Consider the following 12606-nt stretch of genomic DNA (forward strand, 5'->3'; position numbering starts at 1 on the left):
GTACAGGAAGGTAATGGATGCAGTCATAAAATCAACTCTTGTTTAGGTGAATGTCTAGCTCAATATGTTAAATAGTTCTTTGTCAGTCTTCCTTGATCATTATTGGTCCCTGAACTTGAGATGCCCTACATAAAATAAGAGAAAGAGTAATCTACATGTTCATCTCGCTCCTATACAGAATTTTTAATACTCTAAAACATCTTTAGGGGTTATAGTTTTCTAAATGCTGTGTTAACATTCAAAATAAAATGGAGCATGTCAGCTGAATTACAATGAAGAAGTTAAATTTATGCAAAATTCCTACAATCAAGGATTGACTACTGAAGAACATAATTCCTACCATTATGATTATGTTTTAATTATTCTGTTTATTTTAAGCCAACAGGTGCTTGGCAGGAAAACAGGAACTGCATCTGTTCATAAGGTCACTATTAAGATTGATGAGACTGATGTCTCAAAACCCTTACAAATATCTCATGAGCCTCCCCTGCCAGCCTGTGATTCCAAACTGATGGAAAGAGCCATGAAGGTAAAGATTTGCTTTGCAGTAGGCATTTAGTTCTGTAAATCAGAAACTTAAATACTTTGTGTTTTGCTTTGATTCTCTTCAAAGAGCTGTTTCTAAGATTTCTATTTGCCCGTTGTTCTAGTTCATGATGTGCTGATGTTGAGACCTTAATAGTTGTTGCAAATTATTGGTCTTGAACTCATTTAAAAACTAAACGTGTTTCTTTAGTGTCTTGTATACTCTATTATGAGATAGTGCTGAGTAGTCAAGTTAGTGTTTAGTTTGAAAGGGAATTATTCCTTTTCTTGTTTGGGAGGTACTGTGTAATATTCCTTCCTCTGAAAAATCAGCTTCTCTGTGAAGAACTGCAGTCCTGAGTTGCTTCCCCTGAAGGAATATCTTACATTGAGCTTTTGAAGCTTTTTAGGAAAGGATACTTACGGCTTGTTTGTTAGAAGTGTTGCATAAAGACTGGTTTTATATTATCACTAGCCAGGTTATGTCAGCTGGCCTATTTGATGATATCTTGGTATTGTGCAAACACCTAAAGGTTCAAGGTGGCATCTTTGAAATGATCCACAAGAATATACTGCAGTCCACCTTCCTGCTTGGCTGAGACTTCACTGTGATAATGCCAGGTAATGGCATCTAAGAACGACTTCCTTCTGGTCTTTACAGTGAAGGTCTATAGTGTATTTATGCCTAAGTATAGAAAAATATACTTAGAATATCTGCTGCAGTTCCACTGGAGTTGGTGGAAATTAAGGAAGCTTACAGAATCAGGACTGCAGAGCATAGAATTGAATGTGAGGCCATTTTATATGGCAATGTTAACATTGATTCCCTTTATAACTTGTTAATCTGTTTTTTTTTTTTTTTATTGCTTTGTATACATTGCTGTTCCATGGCATAATTGCATAACTATAATGACTGAGCATGCTATGCTTCCACTTGTTTAAAACACTATACAAAACAATAGTACAAACAAGTAAGTTTGCCTGAGGAGGTGGCTATATTTTAATTTACTGACTTTCATCTAGTTAGAAAAGAAGCTCTGTTCAGTCCTCTGTGAGGAAGAACACTAAGCAGTAACAGCCACCAGGTTGAGATGCTCTTGTTGTTATAGAAATACATCTGTTTTTTAAGGCCTTGTTTTGAAAAGCCAAATTTCAGCGGAAGGTCATTCTGGTATACAAAAGCATGCACTGAAATTCTGTATAATTCTATACAGCTGCAAGTCCCTTCTATATTTACTTTCTTATACTAGAATAAAAAATGGCTTTGATTCGTCTTGAACGGTTTGCAAAGCAGTAAAGAAGGCTTTATCTAAATTAATTACTTTGTTAAGCTCAGTACCTTGGTTAAAGTATTCTCATGCATAGTGCCTGCACATCACGTTTGAACTTGCTCATGTGCATTCCTTTTTACAGATCGACCACCTGTCCATAGAAAAACTCCTAATAGACAGTGTCCATGCAAGATCTCATCAAAAACTCCAGGAGCTGAAAGCCATTCTTAAGAGCTACAATGTTAATGACAATTGTATGTGTTTTCTCCTGATCTTTGTTTCACTTTCATTCCTTTTTTGTGCCTAGAATTCTGATCCTTTTTGTGTGTGTGTGTGTGTGTGTTTTTTCTCTTTGTGATGCTTGTTTTCAGTAATTTAGACAGAAAATATGTGAACATAAATAAAGGGAAACATATTCATAAGTAACAAGACGTAGCTTTAAATCATTCTGCAATGATAGCTATAAAATACTCGGCAGTACCCACTTCTAAATGTAGTATAATAGATGAAGCTGCCGGTGCATTATATTCTTGGGGAAAGACTAAAGTTGGTCTAGTGTAAAAACTTGCATTCAGATTCAAAATTAGTCTTTCACTGTCTGGAGCTGACTTTAAATGAAATTGCTCTACCCAGTGTTGAAACTGTTAGAATTTGGATTGAGCCTATAATCTTGATGCAGTCAGTTAAAATATTCAAGGATTTATAATCTCATTCTCCTTTAAACTTAATCTGATTTCACCCCTTTCCCCCACTGGCTGATTTGATGTTACTAGAACTATTTTCACAGAGGCATTTGTACACTTCAATTCCCTTTTTATACGACTTATGGTAAAAGACAAATAGACTTACTGAGTTCAGGAGACTGCAAGTAAAGATTACTCCTGTGAACTGTCTTTATAAGGGGAAAAAAAATAAAGGTTTTGTAATTGTAATAGGTTAAGTTTTACTGTAATGAGCCTGAATTTTGAGTCATATTATTAACATCAATTTTTCTGTAGCGGTCATTGAAACAGCTCTTCCAACTCTTGTAATTCCTATTTTGGAACCATGTGGCCGATCAGAGTGTCTGCATGTCTTTGTTGATCTCCATTCTGGGATGTTTCAGCTGATGCTACATGGTGTTGGTAAGTAGCTGAAATTACTGCTAGTACTACTATTACCTACTGAAGTAATTTTGCATGAACAATTTTATCAAATCTGTGAACTCCTGAAAGTAAGGGTTATGTAAGTGAGCACTGCAGGTTAGGTCATTAGCTAGGTATATGAGCTTATGAAGAATGGCACATTTGGTCTTTGTACCCAGATTTGTAGTTCAGCTAAATATATTTTAAGAGGAGGGCAGGCTAAGTCTTGTTAGGCTTCATTTGCAATGCGTATTCTATATGACTCACACTGCCAGGGCAGTGTTCTTAAATGGCTTCCAGTTAGGTGCATATTAGGGGACTTAACGCTTCTTGAGGTATAGTTCGACATAATAAATCCTAACTTTCAGACTGCTTCAGAAAAGGAGGAGGAACATGAGTTGTTCTAGTTTATTTGTCTAATAGCATAATGCTCAGGTTTTACAAACATGGATCACTCTTGGAGTATCTGCATTGTGACTGTCAAATTAGCTGAGATACTTCCACTAAAATATCACATTTCTGTTTGAAATGTGAATGTTAGGACTGTTCACTCATCTACTCTTCTTACAGATCAACTGACACTAGATGACGTAGAGAAGTCTGTTAATGATGATATGAAGCGCATCATTCCTTGGCTTCAGCAGCTCAAGTAAGTAACTTGGTTGATCCATTTAGTTTTCATACATGGTGACTTTATTTGTATTTTGCATATCTGTTTGCTTTCACAGACACACACAGGAAAATACTTCTTCCCTCTTCTCGGCAACTTTGAATACTTGCTGTCTCCTCTAAACAGGTGGAAGAAACTGATTTTGCTGGGAGTCATTTCCATGGTCGTCCTTGGTCTGCCTGCACATGGTCCCATGCGTTGCTGTAGACACAGCATGCATGGAATTTTCTCCTGACTTTAAGTCAGGAGCAAAACATTTGCTTCCTGGGGAGATTTTTTTTGTGCTCATGCTCATTTTTCTCCTTTATTCCGCTGTTTCACCAGCTGAACGCTGCTTGTTTCTCAGCAAGAAGGACCTCCCTTCTTATAATGCACAGGGAAACCCAGGAAGTGGTCTAAGATGATTTAAATAATAGCTATTTTTCTTTTTAATGCTTCAGCCCTTGCTGGCTTAAACTTTTGATCTTGCCCCCTTGAAGCCCTAAGACTTAGACGCCCACTAGTACTTAACACAAGATAAGTTTGGCTCCCAGGAGTGGTTGCAACAAATAATACAAATACATTTTGCATCTATATGAAAACTAAGTTGTGCCTGCTCCGTCTTTTTAGAAGTTCTGAATACTGTGACCAAATCTCAGGGTGAAACCTCGGCTTGAGGAAATTTGCTTCTAAAAGAAGCACAATGACGCATGAAGCACTGGCCCCCTGGAGAAACTAATCAACCTCCCCTTGTTACAAATGACATCTCCTTGATGGCTTGGGTGGTACTGCAATTCTTGAAGCAGCTAGACAGTCCCCTGAAATGTATTTTAGGACAAATATATCTAAAGCGTATCTATAAAAATAAACATGTGTCTTGCCCGAGAATTGCTGAATGCCTGCCTATACCTTCCGCTACTATTTTCAGCAGAGGTTTGACAGAAAACTAAGCTGTATATTTCTGAAATCCATTCAAGCCTGGGTAGGCTTTGTAATTTACCACTATAGCGCAAATCCACTGGGATATAATGAAGCCTGGTTCCAAACGTTAGAAAAAATTGCTGTCTTACACCTGGTTCTGCGTTTCCGAATTTATTCAGGTGAATGAGTTCACTTTTGACATAATCAAGAGTGACCTTAATCTAGTTTTGGCCCTTATATACTGTATTGCTTACCGGGATACAGGAACAAAGACTTTCTAATGGCAGTTTTCCAAGCTGATGACAATGAGTAAAGATAGTGGTAAGGAAAGGTAAAACCCTAAAATCTTCTGTGCAATTCTTTGTGCATAACTTGTGAACAGTTATACAAATTAATTTAGAAAATGACTGACTCTTAATTTGACATTAATTCTCTAAAACCAGTCTGCGGTCCCAGGGTGCTAATGCCTTTCTTTCAATGCAAGGTTCTGGCTTGGGCAGCAACGTTGTAAGCAGTCCATAAAACATCTGCCAACAGTGAGCAGTGAAACTCTTCAGCTGGCTAATTATACCAGCCATCCAGTGGGAAACCTTTCCAAACACAAACTGTTCATCAAGCTCACCCGGCTTCCACAGTACTATATCGTAAGTAACAGAGAAAGGCTTCTTATCTTGCATTCCCAGGCATGGATGTATGAGCCAATTGGTACCGTTAACTCTAGCATTAAGCATTAACTCAATCATCTAATTGCTCTAAGCCCTGAGTATCCCCTCGGCCTCCCTGCTCTCTCAGTGGGTTCATCAAGTCCCTGGGCTCATAACAAGGAGGGGACATTAGCTTTTATTACTTGGCAAACTGGAGGGGCAGATGGGAACTGAGATGCGCTTGGTCTTAACTTGAGGGTCCTCTCAGTTAGTTGCTTTGCTTCAATGCAGGTTGTGGAGATGTTTGATGTTCCTGGCAACCCTACAGAACTCGAATACAAGTACCATTTTCTTTCCGTGAGTTATGCTGAAGGAGATGACAGCCCTGCTACTGCACTTTTGCTGCAGCAGTTCAAGGCAAACATTGAAGAGCTGGTACTAGATGCAAAAAATGGCAAACAAATTAAAAGCGGCGCCAAACGCAAGGTATGTGCTTGCAAAGCCGTTAGGCTTATTCTCAAATATGAAAGCTAAATATGTGTTCTGAGCATCATTGCCAGCTTTAGTAGTAGTTATTTCAAAAATTACATGGCTAACGTCTTATCTATATATAAATATTGAAGCTTAATTTTCTGTTCTGTTTCTGAAGATGTTGGGAAACTTTTCTGCAATAGTTACCCTATTTTAATTCATAGTAGACCTTCTCAGCTGGTCTGAAGACCCAAAGCTCTCTGAGGTAGCTGCACTAACTTGCATAAGCAGAGCACTAGTATCTCCATGATGTGCACTGCGCCAGACATATGCAAATTTGGTGAGGTATAAATGATTTGAAGGATGAGGTGATTATAACCTTACTTTAAATGAATTGTTTTAGTCCCAAAGTAAAGCATTTTCTCAGAGAGGTTTGTGCTCGGGGTGTAATTCATTTAAAACTTGTATAATTTAAATTATTCTGTGACATCTTTTTGAAATGCTTACTACGAACATGAAAATATTTATTTATTTATTTTAATTCTAGTTATCTGGTGATCCATGTTCAACAGAACCTAAGAAACCAAAACGGTCAGGAGAAATGTGTGCCTTCAATAAAGTCCTAGCTCATATTGTAGCCATGTGTGATACAAATATGCCATTTATAGGGCTTCGTATGGAGGTATGTATTAAATGCTGTTCCTGCCTTCCCTGCTTCTCCCTTTCCACCATGTGATGCCCTTGACTTGATGTGACTGTTTTGGAGGAGCTGTAGATGTGCTCGCTTGGAGTTACCTTGACCAGCTGAGCCTGCATGGCTGATATTTCACACTGGGCTGCTCCAGTTGTGCTGCAGCTGGTTCTGTAGTACTGAGTACTGTGGAAAAAGCTTGAAAAACTGTGGGGATGGCAGAGGGTGAATGAGATGCTTGTAGGAAGAGGGGATGGGAGAAAACTTTATACCAAATGTATACGGTCTAAATTTAGGCTTTCCAGTGCTTGAGAATGTAAAACATCTATGTCACCTTTGACCAAAAAACAACCAACCGTTTTGCTTGACTTTTTGCTTGGAATAATGTTTTTCTTGTTCATTCTTAGCTGTCTAATATGGACATTCCTCACCAAGGAGTACAAGTAGAAGGAGATGGCTTCAGTCATGCAATACGTTTATTAAAGTAAGAGGAAGTGTTCCCATACTTGGTTTTATTATTGTATATAGACTTAAAGTAAAAAGGAATTACTTTAGTGCTGCTCTTCTAATTATCTTGGGGATTTGGGGGAATCGTTTTTTGTTGTTGTTGTTCCTTTTTTTTTTTTTTTTTTTTAAACTCTCATGGATCTTGAACTCCAAGTGAAGAAAAGGGGTACACTGAAGAAAGGGAAAAGAAGAATAGACTTGGAGCCTAAATTGCATCTGTTTCCTTCATTAACCTGAACTAGGGATCTCTGAGAAAGGTTTTTGACAGTCCCCAGGCCTCAAATCTCATCAGTGCTAAGGAAGAGACCGTGCAATGATTTGTGAATGTGGAACTGTAATTCTGAATCAGAATGAACACAGGATACCAGGCCAATCCAATCCAGCTGATCACAACAGTTTATAGTTTACAAATGTTGAATCCATATGAAAGTTGGCCTTAACTAAGGGTGCTTTTATAATTCATTCTCTTGCGTGTTCTCTCTCTCTCTCTCTCTCTCTGTCTCTCTCTCCCCCCTTTTTCTGTGTATGCCCCTTCCACCCCCAAAGTTTCTGAAGAAGAGTAAGGTATCTGACTGTTTTTCTGCAGTCCAACTCTTTCTGTTATTTTCTATTGATTTGTTCATTCTTTCATGCTCAGGATTCCTTAAGCCCTTCAGGAATTGTCAAATGAATTGCTTCCATGTTGGAGCTTCACTGTGTGCAGTTAATGTCCTTTTTTTCTTCATGAATAGAATTCCTCCCTGTAAAGGTGTAAACGAGGAAACGCAGAAGGCTCTGGACCGGTCCCTTCTTGATTGCACTTTCCGGTTACAAGGTAGAAACAATCGCACGTGGGTGGCTGAGCTGGTGTTTGCAAATTGTCCTCTTACTAGCGCCTCATCCAGGGAGCAAGGTGAGTTTTAGTTGTGAAGCCTTGAAAAATTTGTTTCTTTCTGCCATGCAATAATCTGATCCAGTACCTCCAATCTCTGCGTAGAAATCCTCCAGATTTCTAATGAACCACTGTGTACCTGAATGAAACTTTTGCCTGCCAAGATAGCATATTCTTACTATTTAAATATCCTTCCAGGTCACTTACCATGTTTCAAGCATAGGCTGTAAACTGCAGAGTTTGGGAATCTCTGGTTAATCAGTATTTGCTGTTCTCTACCACTGCAGGACCAACACGTCATGTTTACCTGACATATGAAAATCAGTTGTCTGAACCAGTTGGAGGCCGCAAAGTTGTTGAGATGTTCCTCAATGACTGGAGCAGCATTGCTCGCCTGTATGAATGTGTCTTGGAGTTTGCACGATCCTTACCAGGTACAAACAAGGATTTTTTTTTTTTTTACAGTTGTTCTTTTTATTACATGGTTACAGATCACGACAGCTTTCTCACTCTACCTCTTTTCCTTCCTCTCTTCAAAGACATACCCAACCACTTAAACATTTTTTCAGAAGTTCGTGTCTACAATTATCGAAAACTTATCCTTTGTTATGGAACTACCAAAGGGAGCTCAGTAAGTAACTCCTAAGCACGCTTAAAATATTTGTTTGAAAACAGAACGAATATTAATTTAGCTACAGAATTCTTCAATGTATTCCATTATTATAAAATTAATACTGATGCAAGTAGAAAATACAAAGGGTGCTACACTACTGATTTGCTAGTTGTTTGAAATTTTTGACTTGTACAATATGCTTCTAATTATAAGGGCATTCTGTATATGCCACTGAGGCTGTTGCTGGAGTGCAAGTTGATACAGTGCACCAGGGTTACATGCCAGTCTTTCCAACAAACTTATCTTAACCATTGCTATTGGTCACTGTCATATTAGGATATATGGGGCTTTTGATGTGGCTGAGTGCAAGGTATCTGCTTAATACTGCCTTAAAAAAAGGACTTTAGCAATGTGCTCTCAAATGAGCCAGTCACTAATTATTTTTTAGCAGTGCTGTTCCATCATTTGGAATTTTTAGCAGCACTGTTTGCCCATACTCCATTGTTTTTGAGTCTAAAAACATATTTGGTTGCTTTGACAAATGTCTGTGAACTTGCTCAGACCCTTGGATTGAATTAAATCTGGGGTAGAGAAGGAACCAATCACACCATTTATCAGACTTGATATAACTTTGTTCTCAACTGAGACAAAATAGCTGATGCATTAGAAATCTGCATCCTGAAAGGCTTTTTCTGTGTTTATATTCTAAGATTATTTTTAAAGAGCATTTCTGAATGTTTTATTGTGATAATTTAAGTAGCAGGAGGAGGTCTGTGAATGTCACTTCCCTATATATTAGCATGTCCAGTTCTTGTTTCTGTGCTACGATTGGCAAAATGAGTCCACCTGCAGCAACTCATTAATCACTTCTCTGCAGCAAGAATCTCTTGAGTTTGATTTCTGCTCTCACCGTATCTGTCAGAAAATACCTATTGGATTGACATACTAAAGTAACTGCCAAATGTTAGTGTCCAGTTACCTAAATGTAAAAGCTTTATAAAAGCCAGCAACATTTGCTCAGAATTGCAGCAGCTTTGATGAAGGTGAGTTATTTTTTTTTTGAAGGCAGATTAAAAAAAAACAAACAAAAAAACAGAACAACTTTCTTGTTATAACAATTTAGTTCTAGTTTCCAAGACCACTTTGTCTTCTCAATTTTGCAGATCAGCATTCAGTGGAATTCCATACTCCAGAAGTTCCACATTTCACTGGGAACTGTTGGCCCAAACTCAGGTTGCAGTAACTGTCACAACACAATTCTGCACCAGCTCCAGGAGATGTTTAATAAAACACCCAACGTGGTGCAGCTGTTACAGGTAACCCTTGGTAATTATTTTTTTAAAAAAAAACATGCAATGTAACTGAGATCTGGATTCACATGAAAACCTTCTCTTCAAAGTTACATGTGTTATGGGTGCTTATGGATCTCACGGGAAGAAAGTGGCCTCTGGAGGATTGTATCTCTTTCCAGGTTTTCCGTGACTTTTGCTTTTAGAAACGATCCGCTCGATCTCCGTTTGTGCCCTCTCCCAGGTTCTGTTTGACACTCAGGCTCCGCTAAACGCCATCAACAAGCTCCCCACCGTGCCCATGCTGGGCCTGACGCAGCGCACCAACACGGCGTACCAGTGCTTCTCCATCCTGCCGCAGTCGCCCACGCACATCCGCCTGGCCTTCAGGAACATGTACTGCATCGACATCTACTGCCGCAGCCGCGGCGTCGTCGCCATCCGCGACGGCGCCTACAGCCTCTTCGACAACAGCAAGATCGTCGAGGGCTTCTACCCTGCGCCCGGATTGAAGGTGCCTCTCTCTGTGTTTCCTGGCGCGTTGCGAGTAGAGCGAGCGTGGCTTGAAGCACGGATTGGGTTAATTTTGTGTAGAGCTGCCATGCTTCCGGAACACTGAGCGCAAAATTAATTTTCTGAGTAATTTGTGAGTTAAAGCATTTTCTTTGAAACAATTAGTGCCAAGTGTCGTTTTATTTTTTTTAATTCCACGATAATGTAGAGGCTGTTTTAGGCATCCCTTTCGTTAAAACTCACTGAAGCTTTGTGACTAGGCTTATTCTTCTGGGTTCTAAGTGACTCTCCCAAACTTTGTGTGGTGGGACAGTGCTCTGCCCTTGCAGAAGAGGAAACTGGATGATTCTGGATACTTTGGTTAAAATGATTTCCACTGGCACGTGACAGGAGCCTGTGGCTTTCATCTTAAATATGATGCTACCTCATTCTTCTGAAAAATGAATCTGGGCCCATTTTGATAGAACACCTTTGCTAAGAGCGGCTTGTACCACTTCTAGTCTTTCCAAAATATTGGAGGATGGACCTTTTATGAAACAAGATAGTTTCCTAACTCTTCTGATGATGATCACTACTGAATGCTTATTCTCTGGCACTGTATTTAGCTAGTCCTAAACATATAACTATTTGAAATATGCTTTTCTCAACAATTCCAAGCAAAAAGCTGCATCAGGGCAGTTTTAGGTGTGCAAAAGGCCAATAGATACTGATGATTTGTTCTGGAGTGACTGTAGAGCTGCCAAAGTCTAGAAATGGAAAGGGTTATTTCTAAGTGCAGATGGTTAACTATGTTTTAAGAAAAATAGCTAGTCATATTTCATGTTAATGAGCAAGGTTTCTTATTTTAGAAGACTTACATAATCAAACAGAAAGAAGATGGGGGTGCATAAGCTTAAACATCCACTGTAAAGCTATGTTCAAGGGTTTATATTTTTTAAGCTATTAATATGTGACTAGCAGTTGGTTCTAGAGACCTACCTGTTTGTGGCTGATAAAGGTAGTATTAAATCTCAGCAGATAGTGTGCTTAATTATATAAAAAAATTAATTGGGGAAAGTGTTCACTAACAAAACCTATTTATCCCACAGACATTCCTGAACATGTTTGTTGACAGCAACCAGGATGCACGAAGACGATCTGTAAATGAAGATGATAACCCACCCTCTCCTATTGGAGGTGACATGATGGATTCATTGATGTCTCAACTCCAACCCCAGCAACCACCACCGCAACCACAACAACAGGTAACATCCAGGCAAAATAAGAATTGATGATCATTTTCCACAACTGCAGGTTTTCAAGAACTTAAATTCTGAAAGGATTGCCAATAAAAAGCAAAGGGACACTATAAAACTGCTCCATTCCAGAACTGCTCTTGTTGGGGAACGTATTAGTTTGATCACTTCTTATTGCAGTGCAGGGAGCACATAACATCAGCACCAGCTTTGGAGGGTCACTTGTGACTTGCGCCTTAGACACAAAGAATTGAAGGGGAAAAGCTATATTTTGAGACTGAAGTATTGAGGGATGGAGGAAGGGGCTGAAAGGTTTTCTGTATAAGGTGCCAAATGAAGAGTAATGGGAGTGCAGAAATGTGCAGTCTGTGTTTCTATGGTTTGAAGATCCACATCTTTAAATAAAAAGTGGTGAGTTCTGAACAAGGTGGTATAGAAAGTAAAATGATGATTAAGCTATCCAAGCCTATAGATAGACACTGAGCTTGTATTAGCATTCTGCTGTACATTCTTCAGTTTTAGTACAAAATAATTAAACTGTTTTTGTTGTCCTGTGTTGGTGCTTCCAGCCATTTGCGAAACAGGCAGGCACCTCGGGAGCGTATCCTCTCACTTCTCCACCCACCTCCTACCACAACACGGTGACGCCATCTCCATCCATGATGCACACACAGTCACCAGGTAAGATGGCTGAGAATCTGCGTGCAGTTCACGTGCTGCAAATGCACAGCTGCTTTTTGTATGTGTTTTTTATTTTTTTTCATTTTTTTAATCTGTGCTTGGCTCCAAGTTAACCAAGCAATGCATGTTACCATGTGAAAAATAGGGTAGTCCTGCCAAGCACAATTTGGAAAGCATATTTTGAAACCAGACAATACATGCAGTTTAACTGTTATCTTTTAGCTATGTAATATTTTACCTCAGCATGAAGGGACTTTTGGGACTGTGTTAAGACTTACAAAAAGGCTTAACACTTACCAAAGCCTGTTCATTTTAATATCTCTTTCTTCAGAGGAGCTTTTTGTCATGAAAGGTCAACTTTCTACTCCTAGTCATTACAGTGCAACAACAAATAATATCTAAATTTGAGGAATGGTTGGGTGGAGAGGGAGAGAATTGCCATTCTGCAAGATAAGTATCTCGAAAAGCTTGCTGAATCAATCTGGAAAATACAGTCCTTTTACGTGTAGAAAATGCACCCTTTGAGTGTAAGAGGGGATTCTAGTGCATCTTGTTTGCCATTTCCCAAACAGGTAACTCTAATAGGTAAGTAAGAAAAACT

General features: G+C 39.0%; 1 protein-coding gene across 1 annotated transcript in view; it reads left to right on the forward strand.

Moving 5' to 3' along the window:
* The window catches only part of MED14 (mediator complex subunit 14), a 32835-nt gene that overhangs the window by 11906 nt on the left and 8323 nt on the right, over positions 1-12606 (forward strand). The window contains exons 9-23 of the mRNA XM_088530700.1: positions 379-529; positions 1939-2050; positions 2795-2920; positions 3491-3569; positions 4975-5134; positions 5426-5620; positions 6153-6287; positions 6704-6780; positions 7535-7695; positions 7962-8108; positions 8214-8305; positions 9451-9603; positions 9821-10090; positions 11178-11333; positions 11894-12005. Coding sequence (XP_088386826.1) covers positions 379-529; positions 1939-2050; positions 2795-2920; positions 3491-3569; positions 4975-5134; positions 5426-5620; positions 6153-6287; positions 6704-6780; positions 7535-7695; positions 7962-8108; positions 8214-8305; positions 9451-9603; positions 9821-10090; positions 11178-11333; positions 11894-12005 — 2126 coding nt within the window. The remainder of the gene's footprint in view (positions 1-378; positions 530-1938; positions 2051-2794; positions 2921-3490; positions 3570-4974; positions 5135-5425; positions 5621-6152; positions 6288-6703; positions 6781-7534; positions 7696-7961; positions 8109-8213; positions 8306-9450; positions 9604-9820; positions 10091-11177; positions 11334-11893; positions 12006-12606) is intronic.

Source organism: Tinamus guttatus, unplaced genomic scaffold (genome assembly GCF_059628265.1).
Source record: "Tinamus guttatus ecotype Peru unplaced genomic scaffold, ASM5962826v1 Tinamus_guttatus_pri_ptg000384l, whole genome shotgun sequence".
Lineage (NCBI taxonomy): Eukaryota > Metazoa > Chordata > Aves > Tinamiformes > Tinamidae > Tinamus > Tinamus guttatus.